Below are 21,810 nucleotides of genomic sequence, written 5' to 3' on the forward strand. Positions count from 1 at the left end.
TCTGAATAAAGTGGAGGTGAATTGTAAACCACAAGGTATGTTTAAATCCTGGGTATCGATTTAAAAGTTCCCATATTATTATGAGTTGGCAAGATGGGTAATTGAATGGAGTAAGATAGTAAGGAGTGGGATATAAAATATGTATGCTCACATTCATAGGTGGAAACAGATAACTGGGTCATGCAGGATTGCCCTGCATCAGATAAGGTTGGAACAGATAATAGTATAATACATCATTAAATTGACCATTGTCTAGATGAACAGTTCCAGTCCCTACAACACTAAGAGATCATCATCACCAACATATATATTTTTAGTGTTACAATCATTTAAAGAAGAAAAAATGGCTTTGTTTTTTGCCATGGGATAAGAAGCTCCAGAATCAATGAGACACTCATGAGAATGAGAAGAAGAAGATACATTTAGTGCATAACCAAACCGAGATGCTTGACAACCACATGCAGAAAGTGTTATTCCTGAAGATATAGTTGAAGTTGAAGAGTGCTCCAAATGGATGTTATGCTTCTTCATTACTGCTTCCAAGGCTTCCATCTTCTTAAAGCATTTGGATTCTAAGTGGCCATCTCGATTACAAAAGTTACAATGTATATCAGTCTTCTTCCCTTTGTTTTTATTTGCTTTATCATTTTGTTGAATTGATTTTTTATTTTGAGACTGAAATTGCTTAGGACCCTTGTTTGGTTTAGGACCATTCTTTTTAGGATACTGCTTATTAGGATTCTTTGATTTTGGTTGTTGCTGGGCAGCCAAGGCTTTCTCAGAAGAGTTTCCAAGATTAAGAAGACCAAGATGTAAGAGTTTTTCTTGTTCTCTTATTAAAGAATCACAAAAGGCATCAAAAGAGGGGAACTTGTAGTCTTGTCCTTGAGAAATAAAGGCTTTTCTAATAGAATGGAAGGTGGAAACAAACACATAGTAGGCTGGTCCCAACTTAGTAAGAATGGAATAGATAAGGCTACCATCTTCTTTCTTAACCTTAACACCTTCTAAGAGAAGTCTAAGGGTCTTGAACTTGGACAAAAAATCTTCAATGAAAGAAAAATTATTCGAGTCCAACGTAAGCAACTCATTTTCGAGTTGATGGGCTCTAATTTCATTTTTAATTCCAAAAACTTTAGTGAGTTGTTTCATTGCTTCATTAAGGGTATCAAGTTCGGCAATATGGAATCTAAGGTTTGGAGAATTAGACATCCCTATCAACCCACGTGCTTGATCTTGCCTATTTTCCCATTTGGCTACCTTATCTTCATCTTTAGGTTTAGTTTTTTGGCCTGAGGCTATTCTGTAAAGACCTTTACTTCTAAGTAAATCCACAATGTAGGACCACCATTGGAAGTAGTTGGTGCTATCAAGAATAACTTGGCATGGATTTTCCATTTTAACAGAAACTGAAGTTGTAGATGCCGAAACTAAGTGTTCCAATGGAAAGATCTCGAAAAATTAGGCCGATTAAAAAAAACGGCTCTAAAAATGACTTCCGAATGAAGAAGTTATGACTTTTTAAAGAAAAATTGTTGAAGATGTCGATGAAGTACGTAAATGTGCGGAAGTGAATGATAATGTTATATTTAAAAAAAATCCCCCTCTTCCAAACTTCATCTAATTAGCTCACTTTAAAAAAAAAAAAAATATGACCCACTTCTATAAATAAGTGAAAGTCACTTTTACAACGGTACTTTATGAGCTACCCACTAAATTGTAACTTAAATAAAAGATAAAGAGACTTTAGAATTGTAAGTGACTCACTTTTTATAATGGGTGAGAACACTTTTAGATAAAGTAACTTTAAAACATAAGTTACATGTGCTTTTTGAAAAAGTAACTCAACAAAAAGAAATACTTGAACTCAAGATCTCTATTCTCATAGAGTAACTTTGGACCAAGTGAGCTAATTTAAAAAGTTAATAATTTTTGGAAAAGAGGAAGGGGGGTTTTTTTTTTAATCACTGACGCTTTGGGGTGCGTGCTTATTTGAAAAAACTCTTTTTGCCCACAAAACAAAAAAAACACACAACCCAACACAGACATACAAAAAAACCAAACCTTATGACTTGAAGTTAGTTCTCGCCGGAAACTAAATATTTTCCTCAATGTTTCTAATTTTCCTATATCACACTAAGGCACGGCAGAAAAGAACGTACGCATGAGAAAAATCCTTCCTTTTTGTTTCTGATTTGCCCAAATCGCACAGAGTCGCGAGGCAAAGAGCATACGCAGAAATGAAAGTTATAAATCCGGTAATAAAAAACAGAGAGATAAATAAACCGAAATAAACAAAGAGATAAATAACTAAAACTGCAAATAAAGACTGTATACCTCCAGATCTCAAAAATGACGTAGCTAGGGCTACCGGAAACCTTTTCACATAAAACAAAAGGGGTTCCACACTGGAATAGATTCTCCTAACACAATAGAGTAGTCCTCTCGGCTCGAAAGCGGTCATAAACAGTAGATCTAGGAAACGGAAGTCGGATGCAGTTGTACTGACTTCCGATTTGGATCACCAACGAATGCGGCCCTCAAATAGCTTCGATACCATGTAGGAATTTACACGGTAAGTTCCTCAAATAGAACACCAAAGGACACCGCTCATAAACAGAGCACAGATCAATACACCAGTATTCTTGACGTGGTTAAAACCCTCAAAGAGAGAAACAGTCCACGGCCTGAGCCAACGCAGCCACTTCAAGAAATTTATTAATAAAAGAAAGAAATTTACGTAAGCTTCTCTCATGAACGGTCACCTTACAAATAACCCTCCATGCTCTTTAAATAGATATCATGGACCAATCGGGTGTTAAGCCATGGATCAAGTGTCGGTAATACCGAGGAGAGAATGAACCGTCGGATCACTTCATGTCTAGAACATATCATGACCGTCAGATTGTAAGTTACAAAAGTACATAGTAAAGAAACACACTTTACCTAACTCTACACTAGACCAAGTTATACTTAACTATTTCCTATGTGTCGGAATATCCTAACATACGACAACCAAAGTAGGATTCATCTTTCAGAGAATCTCATGTTCCACAACCGCTCCAAACACATTGATATCAGGTACCACTTTATTCAAGATATAGTACAGTTGAGAGCAATAAGGCTCCAACACATCAGGACTGATGAGCAGGTTGCAAACATCCTCATGAAGCGCTTAGGGAAGGTCGAATTCTTAGTCTCCCGAGAGAGGCTTCGAGTCGTGGAAGGACCCTCTCATGAGGGTCCCACTTGAGTTGGAAACTATCCTTTGGGAGCCCATGGAGGCTTGAGGTACTTCTTGGAGCTATGAGCAACCATAGGGTGAGTGGTTCACCTTCCCCTATGATACCCCATGATGGTTGACATGTGTGTAGGGTGAGTGGTTCATTTGCCCCAACAATTGATGACATATATGTATATGCATAGGGTTAGTGGATCACCTTCTCCTATGGCATATGAGCAAGATGAGTGGTTCACCTTATCCTACGGATGCCCCAGCATACGTCCTTCCCATGTAATTCGGGACTCATGGGAAGTACCTCTCATTTGGCCCAAGGTTACTTGGGAGCAGGAGCGAAAACGTAGAGTGGGAGCGGGAACGAGAGTGACATTTTCAGAAGCTCCCGGTTTGGGAGTGATTCTGGGAGCGTTTTTTATATAATATATATTTTTTTATATTTTTTATATTTTGATGCATATATGTCAACAAAATCATGTAGAATGATGAATTAGATATAAAAAACATAAAAGAAAACATAGATTGAACCATATAACAACAATCATCTAGAAGTTATAATCTTCATCAGCCACGTCCACAAGTTAGTAACATAGTAACATACAACATATTGAGTCTCATGATTCATCAATCTTAAAGTTTCAAGCTTTCAAAATTCAATATATAACATTTATCATCATTGATCACCAAAGTTGTACTTGTAAGCTAAGTGTAACCAGTACAACAAATAATATCTAACATGAAATGAAATGTTATAAAATGAAATGAAATGAAACAACTTTCAACTTCACGAAGCATCATATACATAATTCATTACTAATGAGTTACAATTGCCAGCTTCAAACTTCAAACTTAAATTGTCATATATTGTTTACAAAAAATATCATAATAGATATGAAAGAGTCAATAGTTATAAAAACTACTAGAAACTAGAAAAGACAAGTAAATCTATTGTTAATGCTTGGGCCTCTTGTCACCACAAGAAATGGCTAATTTTTTAGTCTTGTTGGAAAATCAAGATCTTTGTCATTAATATCACCCTCTAAGCATTAATATACAAAGGTATCTTTGTCATTACCTCTGGATCTGTATAGGGATCTTTGTCATTAATATCACCCTCTAAGCATTAACATAATATAGAAAAAGCATAGCATGTCAAGTCAAGATTTTGTTTGAGTGATGCGTACATTTTCAGGAGGGTCAGGATACAGAAGTTTGACAACCAATGTCACTAACATCAAGGTACATAGAGGGATTGGTGCTCTTGATTAAATATGAGTTCCATACCCTAATACATGACAAAATCCAATGGAAACATTGCAATCCCCCCAATCTTGAAATCCTGGAAAACTGATAAGTCTATTGGATTTTGAATGAAATCTAAAATTCTACTTTCTCCATATGAAATCCAACAAGGTTGTAACCACTCTCAAACATTATGAGTCATTTCATGGTAATGTTAAAAATTTAAGTAAAATGATGAAAATGAAGATTAAGGGCCATAGGCTTGATCATTAGGCTGCCCCACTCAAAACTTATTTGTTTCTTTGAAAAAAAATTGCATTTGGAATATTACTACAAAAAACAAATTGCAAAAACGACTAAAAGCTCCCGGAAAACCGGGGAGCGTTTTTTGGCCAGGAGAGCACTCCCGAAATCGCTCCCTCTTCAGGAGGGTTTTTATTTTCGGGAGCGCACTCCCAACTAGCTCCCGAGTTGCTCCCGCCTGGAGCGCGAATTTGGAGCGGGGGCATGGGGGGGCGCTCCCCCGCAACCCTAATCTGGCCAATGAGTTGGGAAAAGAGGATAGGGACCATAGCACTATAGATAGATGCATTGTGTACTGTCATACTCCCTATGTCTAGGATGCATGGTGTTCAACAACTTGATCTGGTATTAGGTCTGATTGGGGTTCTACCCCTGGACTAACGTTTGTCTATGGAGAGTGTTAAGGTCTTGTAACTCACTCTCGATCAATTCTTCTTCATTATCTATATCAGTGTTCAGCGAAGCTAATACGAGATGCAAAGATGGTACATGATGGCATGACGATGGATGGATTGGCAAGTGGAATTCTCCCTAGTTGAGAGGGAGTGTTAAAATTGGAAACTAGGGCCAAATTCCACTTTAGATAGCTCATTTAATGGAGATGATGATTGCATTGAATTCCTCTTTTCGCGAGGACCAAAATTGACCTAAAGATCATCAAATTTGGACAAGCAGAAATGTGTTTTTGAATTTATGCCCACACATGTAAATTGTCAAGGTCAACCACATCATCATGTAGGCTCATGAAGCCCAATGGACGTGTCTCTTGACCCTCAACGATTTGTATAAATATAAGAGACCCCCATCCTCATTTGGCACCTCACTCACTCACACATCCTTCTCTCGCATTCTTTGATTGGTTCGTACAGCTTATTGGGCATCTCTTTTCCTCACACGTGTAAATTGTCAAGGTCAGCCATATCATCATGTAGGCTCATGAAGCCCAATGGACGTGTCTCTTGACCCTCAACGATTTGTATAAATATAAGAGACCTCCATCCTCATTTGGCACCTCACTCACTCACACATTCTTCTCTCTCATCATCTGATTGGTTCGTACAGCTTATTGGGCATCTCTTTTCCTCACGTGTGGTAGCAGAAGGACAAATTGCAGGACGAATTACAGGGCTGAAATTTCAGAGACTGTTGCAGGTTTGACCAGTGTTGACTAGGGTGGTTTGACCTCCTTTGACTACGATTTTTGTGCCTAAATTTCGTTTTTGGCAGGCCACATCTATTGGCATAGGAACCAAGGCATTTTGTTGACTTTGACCGCAAACATATCACAGGGTTGACTGCAAGCCTGACCGCAAAGTTTGACCAGGTTTGACCATTGTTTTCAAGACTATTTTGGGCTGACTTTGACCACCTTATTAGGCCGAGTTTGACTGGGTATGACCGAGCTGCTTTGACATTTTGTTGTTGCTTTGACTAGCATAACTTTCTGGTTAAGGTTGTTGACTGTTGCAGAAAGTTTTGGATTTGAGAGGTTGTTTTAATCATCATTTGGCAACTCAATTTTGACTTTACTGTACTCTCCCTCTGTTGAACATTTGATATAATAATAAGAAGAATTGATCAAAGGGTTTTCCCCATCATGGGGATTTTCCCTAGCATCTACCAAATATGGTGTCCTCTTGTCTTGGCTTGTCTTCTGCTTTATTGTTCATGTTCATCTATAGTTACTGTCAATGTGATTTATGGTTAAAGTGATTGCTATTGGAAAACTAAATTGGAAATTGTGTTGCTAAAGGAACATTGAAGTAATTGTACTAAGCATAGAACATACCATTGTTAACTAAAATTAACAAGATGCCACATGAGAACTAACAATGATACTTTAGCAATTTCCTCACCTTCAACCTTGAGGACAACGCAACTTAAAGCTCATTGAAAGGTTGTCCCGCCATAAATATGGAGGGTTTTTCTACACCAAACAAGAAATAGTCTAATTAGGAATCTTTTTTGGGCTAAACCCTAGCTATTAACACTAGTTTATTTTTCTCTATCAATAGGTCCACCTTGCATTTGTAGGGCTTTTGCACTATTTGATGATCTCTACCTTATTTATTGTGCGGAAAATAATGAGTAAGTGTTTTTGCACAGGAGGTTAGCTTCCTGTATTTTTTTAGTTCTATGAGGTGGGAGGATGTAAAGTTGTAAACCATCAGATTTAGGCCAAAGGAGCTCTTTTGATAAGAGATGTCGACTCTTTGGACCCTGCTGAGTATTATGATTTTCTTTCAACTCTTGTTGTTTTGAGGAAGAGGTTATGATCATTACTTTTAGATACCCTTCTGCGTTTTTTGCTCATTTTTTTGTAAAAATACGACATATTTTGAAAAAAAAAAAATCTATATATGAAAAAAATGAATATATTGTATCTTTTTATGTTTCCAAATATTTGTTAATTTTTCTTGATTTTAGCAATTTCCTACATTTATGACCCCCATCAATATTTATCAATATCAATTATTGCAACAATTATCTAAATCATGGTTGAGAAATTCAGCATGCAACCTCTCACAACCAACCATTTTCTAGAGTTTGATTATTGAATGGCTCTCCTAATGGTAGAGGGGGCAAAAGAGGGGCAAAGGAAGTAGTGCATGACACAATCTCTCTCTTCTTTATTTTATTTTCACTCTCTCTTGCATACATTATCCTAACCCACCTTTTTATCCGTGATAAGGTTAAGAAAGCAACGCAGATCCATCTTAACCCCAAATTTATTCAACAACAAGAGAGATGAAAAACAAGTCAAAGCATAAAACTATCAATACTTAAGAGATTGCCCACAGGGCTTGGAATTGACAGTGAATAGGTGTACTATTAAGGCACTCCATGTGAAAAGGTCATTGGTTCAAATCCCCATGAGTAAGATCCATATATTTTTATTACTAATGGTTGTGTTCTTTTTTGCTTTTCAATTTCTACAAGCCTCAATTTATTTTAATTTTATTTATTGACATTGCAGGAATGACACATCTTATTGGGCTGTATATGAACCTCACTACTCAAATTGAAGCATGAAAGCTTTCAATTACCATGGAACACGCTTACATATAGATATTGTTCGTTCACTCATTGCAATCACTAAATCATCGAAAAGAGGAAAAATTGTTCACAAGGGCCAACTTGATCCTCTTTCTAAAGCAACCCAAATGAGGTAACCCTAGGAGAGCCATTGACTCCAACTATAGCCCACATATTACTAAAGAGTTAAATTGCCAATGCATCAAAGGATCAAATTAGGGGCATCAAAGATATGTCAATCTTCCATTAGTGCAAGGAAAAGAATAGAATCCATTTGACAGTGAAATGAAAAATTGATTTCGAATCATCATGAAATTATGTTTTATACTTGATCACGTTATAGCTACCAACCTATATATATATATATATATATATATATATATATATATATACCCTAGCCTTTTAATCCAATGAAGCAAGTTCAATTCTCAATATTCAGTAATATATATCTATATATAGTGGAAGGCTGGGGTTTAGTTGACATTGATAAGTCAATGCTTCTATTCCAAAACCAAATACATTCATTTCATAGCAGCCTTGAGTTCACTTCCATGATAGCCATCCCTACTGTTAAATTGGCAACTAGGGCCAAACTCCATGTGGGTCAGCTTATTTATGGCAGCTGATATTTTTATTGGATCCCTCTCGCGAGAGGTGTAGGATTGATCCAAAAATCATCCGATTCCGATATGTATTTATGGAGATATGAATTTATTTAGATTATGGTTTTATTATCTAGCCGACCAGCGCTTGAGTAGGCTCAGAAGCCCAATAGTCACGCCTATTCATCACTTACGTTTTAGTATAAATTGGCAAGGACTTGAAGTCATTTCACACACAAATTCTTGAGTGATCTCCTCCTCTCCACGTCTTGGGTTTTTGGAGAAGGAGGGAGACACCAAGAATAATACGCTGGCCTTATGATGATGCCCTACCAACGCAGTCATGAAGATCTATCACGCTGATCATGGAGATGCATAAGCGCAGCTAATGGAATAAGTTTCAACATTGTAGAGTCTAACCCTCAACACAGTGAAATGGAGCTTCTATACAAACACAAATACGCAGCACAAGGAGTAATATACGCAGCACAAGGAGAAATATACGCAGCACATGGATACACATCTAATAAATACGTTCATGTAACACGCTGTTCTTGGAAAACCTAGTCACAGTCATAATGCAATATATATATTGAAACACAGTCATATAATAAGACATGCAGGTCTGGCAGCATAACGTGGACACATATATATCCATCATCAAAGACCTAACACGCAGGTCTGGCAGCGCAACGTGGACATATATATACGCATCAACAAAAGATCTAACATGCATTTCTGGCAGCGTAATGAAGACATATATCTAGCAGCATAATGAAGACATATATCTGGCAGCGCAGTGGAAACATATACATACACATCAACAGAAGATATTACATATGGATTCCACGTTGATATTACAGTCCAGATATATATATACGCTAGGCATAGAAACGCTGGGCATAAATAATGGAAAGACAATATATATTGGAACGTAGGTAATATAATGCCACACAATATATATTAGAAAGCAGTCGCATATATGCATGTAAACCCAGTCATTGGAATGCAGTCTTCTACATGGAACGCAGTCATGGATAAGCTGTGCAGTCATATATAGGCTGCAGTCATGGATATGCTGAGAAGTCAAGGCTCACAGGTAAGAAGGAATATGCTGTTCATCATGGAGTCATATAGACGTCATACATATATATATGGAGTGCAGTCAGGACAGCAAGTGTAAGGAATACGCTGTCCAGTTCAACATATGGGATGCAGCCATATCCCTGAGCAAACCCTATATGGAAATAATATAGCCTAGCTGCTTTGCTAGGCTGCAAGCCATAGCAAGCAGCTAAGGCTGATATGTATATGACCTCCATTATGAAGCAACAGAAGGGTATTATGAGCTGCATAATGGGCAGTATTATGAGCAGCATGATGTATTGGCAACATGAGCAGCATGATAATGCATGATGGTGCTACACAGTGAGGTGCAGCAAATGAATGAGATGTAGACCGATGATAGGTGAAGGAGTCAACCTTGCAGAATCAGTTGAAGCAGAATGTCTTCAACTGATCTCACCGTTATAAGAAATGATCTATGCTAGATCTAAATAAGTCAAAGTGTTGACTTCTGTTGTAAACTTGTAAATGTACAATCTCTCTCTCTCTCTTTCTCTGCTGAACTTTGAAGAACATAAAAGAAGAATTGATCAAGGGTTTCCCCACAAATTGTGGGGTTTGTCCCTGGCTTGCTCCAAATCTTGTGTCCTCTTGTCTTGGCTTGTCTTCTGCGATTTATATTTATGTTCTATCTGCAGTTTATTTTATGCTGATGTGGTTGCTAACTGTAAAAATTTAAATAAATTGCTCTAAGCATAGAACATACCTAAAATTAACACCTACCCTTTCATCTCAGTCCAATGAGCTTCTTATGATTTTAATGAGTGCACAAATCGCAAAGCAAAAGGGCCCACATTAGGTTTTGGGATAGTCAGACTCAAACTCGTGACTTCCACCATTTCAATACACTTAACTACTACAGTAAATATCCCTTACTTGCCTTCACTTAGAAGATGGTTGTTGTTAGCAGGGACATGTGCTGCAACTGATGCATCTTTCATATAAAATTTTAATAGTTTTTCCTTTTACCTTCAATTTTTCTGTCGTTTTACTGCTTGCATTCCTTCCCCAACTTTCCTTAAGCACCGTAGGTACAGAACAGACTTTCTCAAGATGGCTTGCCGAAAGAATTAATCTTAGTATCAAGGAACAAGTAGAATACAAAACTAAAACCACCAGAAAATGTAATAGACTATAATTACTGATAATACCACCAGAATCTTTGGCATCGCTTATCGGGCCTTGGCACATAATTGCATACATTAAAGTACATAATTACTAGAATGATACCTGGTACAGAGAAAGGTCAGAAGACAGCTGGCTTAGAATTCCACCAACAAATGCATCTCCTGCACCCGTTGTATCCACAGGCTCCACTTTTAGACCCTCAACTCTCCCGTTAAACTCCTGAAATACAACTTCATTCACTCCCACAGATTTTGCAAAATAAAATACACAACAAACAAATGATAGTCCTTGTTGAAATTTGAACAACCGTGCACTTCTAATATTAATTACTAAGAATCCTCTAAGACAGCAATGTTCTGTTATAAAACGAATCTAGGAAATGAAGGTGCTTAGCTTATATATTTCCTTTTACGTTGATTCATTTACCACAACAATAGCATCAGCAATGCAATTAACTTAGCATTTTGCAACAAAAGTTTATCCATTTCCTTTTCCATTGATTCAGTTCTTTAAAGTTTCAACAATCAAAAATCACAACTATATCAGAAATGCAAACAACAAAGTATTTACAACAGTGCTAATTTCTGTTTTATTTTTATTTAGATGTTGGAAACTTGCTTTTTCTATATAGAAAATAAAATTCTTATAATACATGGTAAATGCAATAACTACATGCTCAATAGCAGCAGTCATATGGAGTTGTGAATGATAACAAATCCTCCAATTAAACTTGACCAAAGCATAAAATTCACTTAAATCAGGTCTACTTATTAAGTTCCAAAAACATTTGCATTGCTCTTTACTGAGAAAGAAACTGTATGAATGTTCACCAAAGACTAAGGTCACCAACAAGATTGGGCATTACAAGATATGTTAAGACATTGAGGGTGCACATAATTACAGTGTAAAATCTCAATACAAAATGTCATATAACAGCAAAGCAATGTTGCAAACATCAGCATCGGGGATAAAATTGGCAAGAGTCCAGAAAACCAAAAAATTGTAAAAATCGAGAAAATATCAGAATAATTGGCAAACATCGGCTAGGCCACAAAAATGTGATTTTGCAATTTTTTCACAATAAAAGCAGGATCTTTGCAACACTGCAGCAAAGCAGTCAAGTCCACCCCTTGGAGCAAGTATATACATCTATAATATATATAGTCCATTGAAAACAAGAAGTCGAAAACTAGGCATGCAATGGAAAATAACATCTAGCATGTATGTGCTCAAATACAATATTGATAAAAACTGTCCTGAGCTAAGTCACATGACATGATGACATGGGACACGAAAGACACAGAAATGCAAATGACCAACACAGGACACAGTGACCCCATAACAGGATACGGAGGACATGTTATATATATACAGATATCATAGTAGTGAATTATTACACAAAAATGAAAGATAAACAGATTCAAAACGATTTAGAACTTCGAAATATATGGCACATGTGTCCAATGCATGAAATATATGACACGGTTTTTTTTTAGGGGGAGCGGGGAGTGGAGGGTAGTTGTAAGGATGTGTCTTATTTCTTAGCTCTTAGTTCTTGAGAATATCTTGGCAAGGGTTAAATCGGACAAATCAGGTATGATATGAAAAAAAATCTCAAGCAAGGAGAATAAATTGATATGTTGTAACTTGGACTCAGAAAAATACAGCTAACATGGGACTCAGCAACTTGGATAAACTCAGCTATAAAGACTGTTTAGCCCCAAACACTCGTTTCCAAAAAGACTCACAAGTCCCTGCCAAGTCTCACAACACTGATAAAGAGCAAAATATCAGAAAATCTGACAAAGATTGACTGGGGGAATAAATCAGAAAACTGTCAGTTTCTCAGAGAATTTTTCCATGCTTCTTCAAAATCACCTTGGGAAGAGCTGAATTGGGAGCACTGAACTTCTAAATGCACCAATATCATAATTTGAAAGCTAGAGGCATTGCTCAGATAATCTCAAGAAAATAAAAGCAATCTTGAACTGCCACCCCAAACTGTGAGACTATCATTTCTACACCGACTATGAAAGAAGCAGCTTTTGGAGGAGAAAATCAAAGGTGGAATAAACGGCAATTGAAAATATGCCCAATAGGTATCTAAAAGGATCAACTTGGGGAGTTTTTCCAAACAAGAGGACACAAGATAAGAAAAGAGAATGAATCCATCCCAAAATGAAGCCAACCAGTTAGGCATTTAAGGTTATTCTGTCATTTTCATTTAAAATGGAGCAATTTATAATCTAATACCCATAGAACATTAGCTTGACAACTAGTCAGTGTGAATGCGACTAAAAGCAGATTAAACCCCCTAATGATCATTTTATTTCTGAAACTGGTAATCCAAAGAAATAGTTTTCAATAAAAATATATTTCCCCAAGAAAGAAAGAAATTCATCTCCCACAGCAATAACGCACCTTTATAAGGCTCAAACACACAGACAATTTGTTGGCATCTAGAAGGAATGGCTTTGCAGGCATGAGAAGTCGGTTTTCAAACCACCTAGAACAGATCACATACCTCTAACCATATCACAAGTCACCAATGCATACTACTACTTACAAACTACACTTAAATGTGTGATCTACTAATAAAAATAAATGTGACAGTTTACCAAATTCAAGGCAAAAATAAATGCTAATTTTCATACAAAACTAAAAATCATTATATATTCTCTGCCACAAAAGGTGTAAAGCTACGAGATTCCAATGAAAACTAATAAATACATGGATTTCAATCTGAAAAATGCATCAATTACCTGTGTGTAATATCGACAACCACCTGGACCTTCTGTGACAAGCAATAGCTTGAGATTTGGGTGAAAAAGTTTACGTACAACAGCATCATCACAAGGATCTTCACCTTCAGTTAAAAATACAATTTCTTGCTCACTTAGCTGCACACAACGCCATCAAAATTGAACCAAAATATAAGATTAAAAATTATCTATTTTCATAATTTGGCTATCCTACTTGATTTAAGATCGAATCATCACAGTGGGCTTCTCAATCAAAACACAAAAGCAGACACAATGTTTGCCCAACATGCACGCCAATTATAAAAGCATTTATAACCATTACCTTTATAACATCTGCAGAATCCCAAATGCTCAAAATACCCGCCCGGGCTGCATCTTCTGATGGCCATAATGGCAGCCTCAAATTAGGATCATATGAAAGAATAACACCAGCATCTTTTGCTATCTTGATTGCAGCCAAATGTGCTGATTTGCAAGGATCTGAAATAAGGCTTATTGAACCATAGTGGAAAATTTTTGCCTGTATAGAGGAACGGCGAATAGCACACATGGTTAAAACTTAAAAGCTTATGGAAATCAAAACCATTAACGGAACAGTAGAAATCATATAAGATCAATACCATTGACAAGGACTAATAAGCATATAAAATAAAAACCAATAATAAATAGTAAAATCATATAAAATAAAAACCAATAATAAATAGTAAAATGCATATAAAATCAAAATCTTTAAAAATTCAAAATGGAAAGATTGATTAACTATAAATTATAATTCCCACAAAACAGCTGACTTATGTAAGACATGTAAGTAATCAGTAATCTAAACGAAATATAACTAAGATAAACTCTGTGAATGGTACACGATGTAAGGGCCCAATCCATCAGATTATATATCACGCTAGAATAATCTAGATAGCATCTTGCATGTACCTCTCTGATGAGATCCACATCAAGCTCTGATTCGTCGAGTAACATATCTGCACTTGGATTTCTGTAAAACATAAATTCACGTTCACCATCACTCTTTAATGTCACAAATGCCAAAGCAGTTCGAGCCCCAGCATCAAAACGCATGCCCTTATTATTTACATTGTTTTTCTCCAAGATATCAGCAAGCATATATCCAAACTCGTCATCACCAACCTGGAAAATATAACACAAAATGGTTATCAAATATGAGTTATAAGAGGATATGTTATATACCTTAATAGGGGATAAATCAACAATCATCATTAAGTAGACATGTTACTTGCCTAAACATTCCTAGAAAATTATGAAGAGTTGACCTTTGATAAAACTATTGTATGCTGAACCACCAACGAATTATTATGTTGTTTCTGTAAATACTCTGCTCCTGGGCATCCAATGAGGCAGTTGAAAGCTCCTTAACCAGAGCAGATTAATGAAAATATAAAGCTATTTCACATATTTTCTTTCTTCACTCTCATTTCTTTCACATAAACCCATATGAGAAAAAAATACATCTGTTTCAAACTTTCTCATAATAGTAACTCAAATATGCAGAACAAAATAGTCACGTCTGCAAGAAGTAACACTCCAACAAGAACATTACAAGACATGCATTCAACCTTGTACAACCAAACACTGAGCAAGCAAATAATGTCAAAGTTGAACTGCCCAACTATGCCCCGCTAATTAATATTAGTAACAAATACATACAGCATGGAAAAGGTCATAGTTTGCATGATTAGTAGGTACATTGTAACCATAAATCAGCAAAGTGGCAGTGAAAACGAAAAGTTGCTGCAGGATTTGCAAACTGAAAGAACACAGAAGTGATGTATAGTTACAAAAGCATTCCCCTATCTTTGCTTAAGAAATGTCAGCACAGTGACTTTAGACAAGTATAATTTACTAAAGACAACTGTAATAACCTATGTTGCCAGAATACATGGGTTCAGGGACAGGGATGGCACTTTTTGAAACAGGGGACTTGAGCTCGCCAGTGGTATATTGGCTTTAGAAATTTGATATACACACAAAAATGATCATCCAAAATAATATGCTTCACCTTCAGGACAACATCCATGGTAGATAGCCTCCATTGCTCCCAAATATCACTGATAAATGTGGAAATTAAATGCCCCTTCATCTTCAAAATTTACAAAAGAGAAATGTAGTAAGTTGCAAATTTGGTATCAATTAGTCTAAGAATCTCAATTTTGGCATGCCTATAGTAAATGGTTTGTTAATGGTGGTGTTGCATATGAAGTTCTGAATTTTGCAGCCATTTTCAATTAGCAGCCAAATTTCCAATGTATTTCAATGCATTACACAAAGAATCCATTATGCATGGTCTCCGATAAATATGCCTAGGGTGTGAAAATTTTGTTATTGCAGCAACTAATTTCTTTTACCTACTTATTTTCCAATAAGGTATTTACGAAATCCCTTCAGTAAATATTAAAATAAATTCTACTGCAAATATCACACCATAATACAGAAACAAATACATGCACAAGAATCAAACACATCAACACAAATAATTTTGGACAATTGTCCCCGGAAAAACCCAATGTGGGAAAATCGGTGCAGCAGAGGAGGATTTTTATTATTAAGCAACTTTTCTGAGTACACTGGGTGCCAAACTGGCTCACCCGACAGAGATAAATTCTTCGGCACCTCTCCTAGGCTCAGCATCAAACCAGCTAGCCTTTGCGCAGCTTCCAGACCCTCTGCGTCAAAACTGGGACTCTATGTGTCACCCACGTAGGCCCTCTAGTGACTGCGCAGTCCTACTGCCTCTGCGTCTTCCTGAGTGGCTCTGCGTCTGCCTCTCTAGTCTCTGCGTTGATCCTTCGGCACTGTTCGTGCCTCTCTGCTCCATACTCACTACCTCTTGCTGCAATCCAATCTTCTAGTTCGAGTTTCTCAGCAAGCCCCGCTCCAGAAATCGAACTGACTAGTCTCCCTCAGTATTTTTCCAACTGACCCTCAAGCCCCCTCATATACTTTTCCTGTTGATGAATCAACGGCCGAGATTAAGTCCCTAATCAGCGGCTAAGATTAAAATAGACTTGATCCTTATCTTTTAGAAGCTTCTCATCCTTATCTTTATTAATACCCATTAATATTTTTATTTTCGTAAGTTTAGACTTAGGAACCCATTAAAAATATTAATTATTTTAATAACTCCTTATCTGAATGGAATTTTCCAAAATGATTTCTGGGTCTTGGAGATCTCATTTGCTTTAGCCTCTACACCAATTTTCATGGCTAGAGCACATCCAATGCTACCCCAAATCAACACTCCCTCGTAGCGAGGAATGTGCTCTAGTAATCCTCCACCACTGAGCATCACCCTGATTATACGACATCGGTACATGTGCTGATGCTAGACCTTCTTGTCCAACAACCTTTGCACTGTTGCATCCTGTACTGTTGCCCATGGCTCTACCACTGCCACTACTACATCTATACCGCAGCTCCCTCTGCATCCTTGCTGTTGCTGGCCCTTCTTACCAACACTGCATCTACACTGCAACTCCCTTTGCATCCGTGTTGTTGTTGGTCCTTTCTCCCAGCACTGCATCTACACTGCAACATCTGACACATACCCATTTCGACTACTGAAATGGATTCTTTATCATCCCCATCTTCTCCCTGAAATAAGCAAACTTTGTTCTTCCAAGGGCCTTAGTAAGGATGTCTGCCACCTATTCTCCTGTAGGAGTGTAGCTCAATTGTACAGCTCCTCGTTGGACACAGTCTCTGACAAAGTGACACCGAATATCAATGTGCTTTGACCGATCATGAAATACTGGATTCTTAGAGAGCTTGATGCAACTCTGATTATCACACATGATCCTGGTTGCTTCCATCCTTCTTCTGAATAGGTTTACAAGCAGTTTTCCAAGCCATATGGCTTCGCACGAAGACGTGCTAGCAACCATATATTCTGCTTTAGCTGAGCTCAGAGCTATGGATTTTTGTTTCCTATTGCACCAAGAGATCATCCTCGATCCAATGTTGAAACAGTACCCAGAGGTACTTTTCCGATCCATTGAACTTCCAACCTAATTTGCATCAGTAAACCCACTCAATCTGATATCCTTCTAGTGTACAAGAGTCCATAATCGACTGTTCCCTGTAAATATCTGAGAACATGTTTGGTTGTTGCCCAATGAGCCCTCTTTGGTTCCACCATGAACTGACTGAGGGTGTTGACAACATAACAAATGTCTAGCCTAGTATTGACCAGATACATCAGGGACCTTATGATTTGCCTGTATAAGGTGGGATCAACATCTTTGTCTTCTGATGCATCAATTTTCTTCCAGTTGGTGATCATTGGAGTAGCCATCAGCCTACAGTCCTGCATCTTGAAACTCTTCAGGATCTCTGTAGCATATCTCCTTTGTCGAAGGAAGATTTTATCCTTCTGCTGCCAAACTTCCAACCCTAGGAAATAATGCATCTGCCCCAAATCCTTCATGTCAAACTCTGTGGCTAGATTCTTCCTGCAGTCTTCAATGAGCCTGGATGAACCTATCAGAAAGAGATCATCCACATATAATACTAGTATTAGAGGTTCACCTTCTACAACTAGATAGTAGAGATTGGGATCAGCATCACTCTTGACGAACCCCATCTTCTACAAGTAGCCATCAATTCGACCATACCATGCTCTAGGTGCCTGTTTGAGCCCATACAAGGCTTTCTTCAATCTACATACATGAGACTTCTTCTCATGTGTCTCAAGGCCTTTTGGTTGTTCAATGTATACTTCCTCTTCTATTACCCCGTTCAAGAATGTCGTTTTGACATTCATCTGATGAATCTCCCATCCCATCTGAGCTGCAAGAGATATCACGGTTCTAATAGATGTATACCTGGATACTAAGGCGAAGGTCTCTTTGTAATCAATTCCTTCCTTCTGAGCATACCCCTTATCCACAAACCTGGCTTTGTATTTTTCCACACTGTCGTCTGCAGCATATTTAATCTTGTAGATCCATCTCAAACCTACCACCGATCTGTCTTGAGGCCTAGGCACTACTTCCCAGACATCATTCACCATTATAGAGTTGTATTCCTCTACCATCACATCCATCAAAACTTGATGTTGAGTGACCTCCTGAAAACTGGAAGGCTCCCCATCTTGAGCTAATAATGCCTGATATCTATTTGCTTGCTTTCACTCCCTTTTATTGTTTCTCGGTGCACCAATAAAATCTTTTGCATCCCACAGAATCTGTCGAAGTTCTCGGCTTGTTCTTCCTCTGGTAGTAGGTGCATCTGTTAGCTCCTCCTCTTCATGTGATTCTTGCTATTCTGAGGAAGAATTCTTGGCTTCCGCTGGTTGAAGTGGATTGACCAACAGCTCATCTTTTGACTACTCCTCGAGAGGCATTTCTCGAGATTTTTTGAAGGCCCTATCTTCCATGAACTTCACATCTTGTCGAACTACTACCTTCCTGCTCCCTGGACGATAGACTTTATATGCCTTAGCATTCTCTCTATATCCCACTAGATAACCTTTCTCTGCAGTTTGATCTAACTTCTTCCTTTTCTCCTCGGGTATACGACAATATGCTAAACTCCCAAATATCCTGAAATGGCTAACTTCAAGTATCTTCCCGATAAAGACTTTAACTGGAGTAATCTTGCCCAATGCCCTATGGGGAGTTCTATTCTGCACATAGACTGTCGTGTTGCATGCTTCTGCCCACAGGAATTTTGGCATATCCTAATCATACATCATGGCCCTAGTTGCTTCCACGATAGACCTGTTCTTCCTTTCTGCTACTCCATTTTGCTCCGGATTGTAAGGAGTTGTCCACTCCCTTCCGATGCCCTCTCTAGCGTAAAAATCAATGAAGTCCTTATCGACATATTCTCCACCATTGTCTTAGCGTAAAACTTTTATTTTCTTCCTTGTCAAGAGCCTTGAACTCTTTGAATTGACAAAAAACCTCGTCCTTTGTTTTCAGAAAATAAATCCAAGTTTTCATGGAGTGGTCATCAATGAAGGTGACAAAGTATTCAACACCACTAAGAGCTTTAGTGGACATTGGTCCGCAGATATCTGAGCGTATCAATCCTAGTATACTCTTGGCCCTATTTTGACTTCTAGGAAATGTTGCTTTGGCATACTTGCCCAGAGCACATCCTCTGCATACATCATCTCGTTCTGTACTAAGATCTGGAACTCCTGTTACAGTTTTCCTAAGAATTCTCAGAGCCCCATGGTGCAAATGTCCCATTCTTCTGTGCCATAGTTCATTCAAATCCTTGTCTCCATTACTGCCTATCAGTGCCATTGGTGATTCTGGCTGTAACCTGTACAACTTGTTACTTTTGATTCCGATTTGCACTTTCTTTTTCCAACTCAGGTGTTTGACATATACTTTCTCCTTAATGAAGAAAATGTCATAGCCCTCGCCTTGAAGTTGTGATACGGAAAGTAAGTTCATCCCCAGTCTTGGCACATGCAACACATTGGTAGCACGGAACCGCTCTCTCGTTTCTCTTTGAAAAACTATGGTACCCTTCCCTACTGGAGTACACTTTGCCTTATTCCCCATGGTGATCTGAAAATTCATCCTTTCCTCCTGATAATCTGAAAAACATTCTCGGAGTCCTGTCATATGCCAGGAGGCTCCATTGTCTATATACCATACCTCTGATGATGCAGATCTTGTCACACAAGCAACTTCTTCTTCCAATCTGGAAGCCAGCACAGAGAAATAGAAATTACTATGTCTTGTGCAATTTTCTGAAAATTTGCACGAGTTTCCTGACGTAGATGCCTCTGCATCATGATCTCGACCCATAATTGATTTTCCCTTCCTGTCTCTGATTTCTTGCTCTGATACCATGTGAAAATTTTGTTACTGCAGCAACTAATTTATTTTACCTACTTATTTTCCAATAAGTTATTTACGAAATCCCTTCAGTAAATATTAAAATAAATTCTACTGCAAATATCACACCATAATATAGAAACAATGATCTAAAAATGGGGTTCTAAAGGCTTCTTGTGAACTTACAAGAACCTCTCCCACTTCCAAAGCTTAAATGTTCCCAAGATATTATGATTAACCAATTGCGGAATTAAAATGTGCTTGAAATAGGTATATGCTTATGTTTATTTTTAACTGACCAAATGCCTTAAGTTCTATTGCTTATGTTGATATGTGAATACGTATAACAGTAAATGATGCAGCAATAAAACAAACACACAGAACAGCAATGTAATATGGAGTTCACCCAAAACTCTTGGGCTACGTCTCCTTGAGCTCTAGTCAACTCGACTAGGTTCTCTGGGATTATGGCTAAAATCTTTTTACAAGCTCCACGCTCAACTCCATTGTATTACACAGAAACAATGGGCTTAGAACACCATCTCATCTCTAGCTCTAAAGCTCTTAGGCCTTTTGGCTCTGGCTCTAACTTTGGCTCTCGACTCTGGCTCTGGCTTTGGCTCCTGGCTCTGACTTTGGCTCTCGCTTTGGCTCTGGCTCTTCGGCCATGGCTTCTCTGAGCTCTCTCTCGGCCTCTGCGTGCATCAATGGATCGCTTGACCTCCAAGCGCCCCTTAGCAACCTTCCAGCGAACCTCAGCAATCTCTGCTACCTTCAATTGAGTTTTCTGGTTCACTCGACCTCCAAGTGACTATCGAAACTCTCTGCGCTCTACCACAGCAATTGTGCTCTCTGGCTTTTGTGAGGCCTCTTCTGGCTCCGCGGCTTCCCCATCCGTTTCTCTGAGTGTAATCACTCCTCTGTAGCTCTACGGCTTCTTCTGCTCCTTGTCTCTTCGACTGGCCATCTGGCTCTGTGGCTCTGTGGCTCTTTCTGCGTTACAAACGCATCATTTCCTGTAAAACGCCCGCTTGCAGCGTGGCACAATGATTATGGGCAGTTACAAAGGAATCCAGGCGAAAACCCAAAAACAGAATAAAATTCCATTACACAAATTTTCCAAAAATACACTATCGGGCGCGAAATCTCGGACTCCAAATTCTCTGAAATCGCACTTATAAACCCTTTTAGGTCCGCCTTTTATGGCTATCGCAAGCCCACCGTTGATCTGCATGATCTCCGATCCAACAACTGACGGTCCGTTTCGGGTGGCTTATGTGCACGAAGGTTACCCGCCCGAAAAGGCGGTTTTCTCTCTCCTCAGCCATGCCACGTGTCAGCCAATGGATGGGTTCAAGCAGAGCCCGTCCAATACCAATTACCACCTGAGGGTCGCCCAAAATCCCACTTACCACAAAACTCAAATAACCCAAAGCCGCATCTATAAACCTTTCGGGTCCAGCTTTATCGCTTTCAGCTCATTTCCTTTCTATTTCGGTTTTATAGCGGAAATGCGCTAATACACAAAAAATCCGAAAATCCCGGAT

General features: G+C 38.2%; 1 protein-coding gene across 2 annotated transcripts in view; it reads right to left on the reverse strand.

The window, feature by feature from the left end:
• Positions 1–21,810, reverse strand: part of LOC149233903 (putative fructokinase-7) — a 223,119-nt gene that overhangs the window by 77,114 nt on the left and 124,195 nt on the right. For both annotated transcript variants that reach the window (XM_089371664.1, XM_089371665.1), the window contains exons 3-6: positions 14,367–14,579; positions 13,759–13,956; positions 13,437–13,574; positions 10,777–10,893 (exon numbers count right to left, since the gene is read on the reverse strand). In XM_089371664.1, coding sequence (XP_089227790.1) covers positions 10,777–10,893; positions 13,437–13,574; positions 13,759–13,956; positions 14,367–14,579 — 666 coding nt within the window. The remainder of the gene's footprint in view (positions 1–10,776; positions 10,894–13,436; positions 13,575–13,758; positions 13,957–14,366; positions 14,580–21,810) is intronic.

The sequence above is a fragment of the Pinus tabuliformis genome, chromosome 8, assembly GCF_031772625.1.
Source record: "Pinus tabuliformis cultivar Carrire ecotype Pingquan chromosome 8, CPIR1, whole genome shotgun sequence".
Lineage (NCBI taxonomy): Eukaryota > Viridiplantae > Streptophyta > Pinopsida > Pinales > Pinaceae > Pinus > Pinus tabuliformis.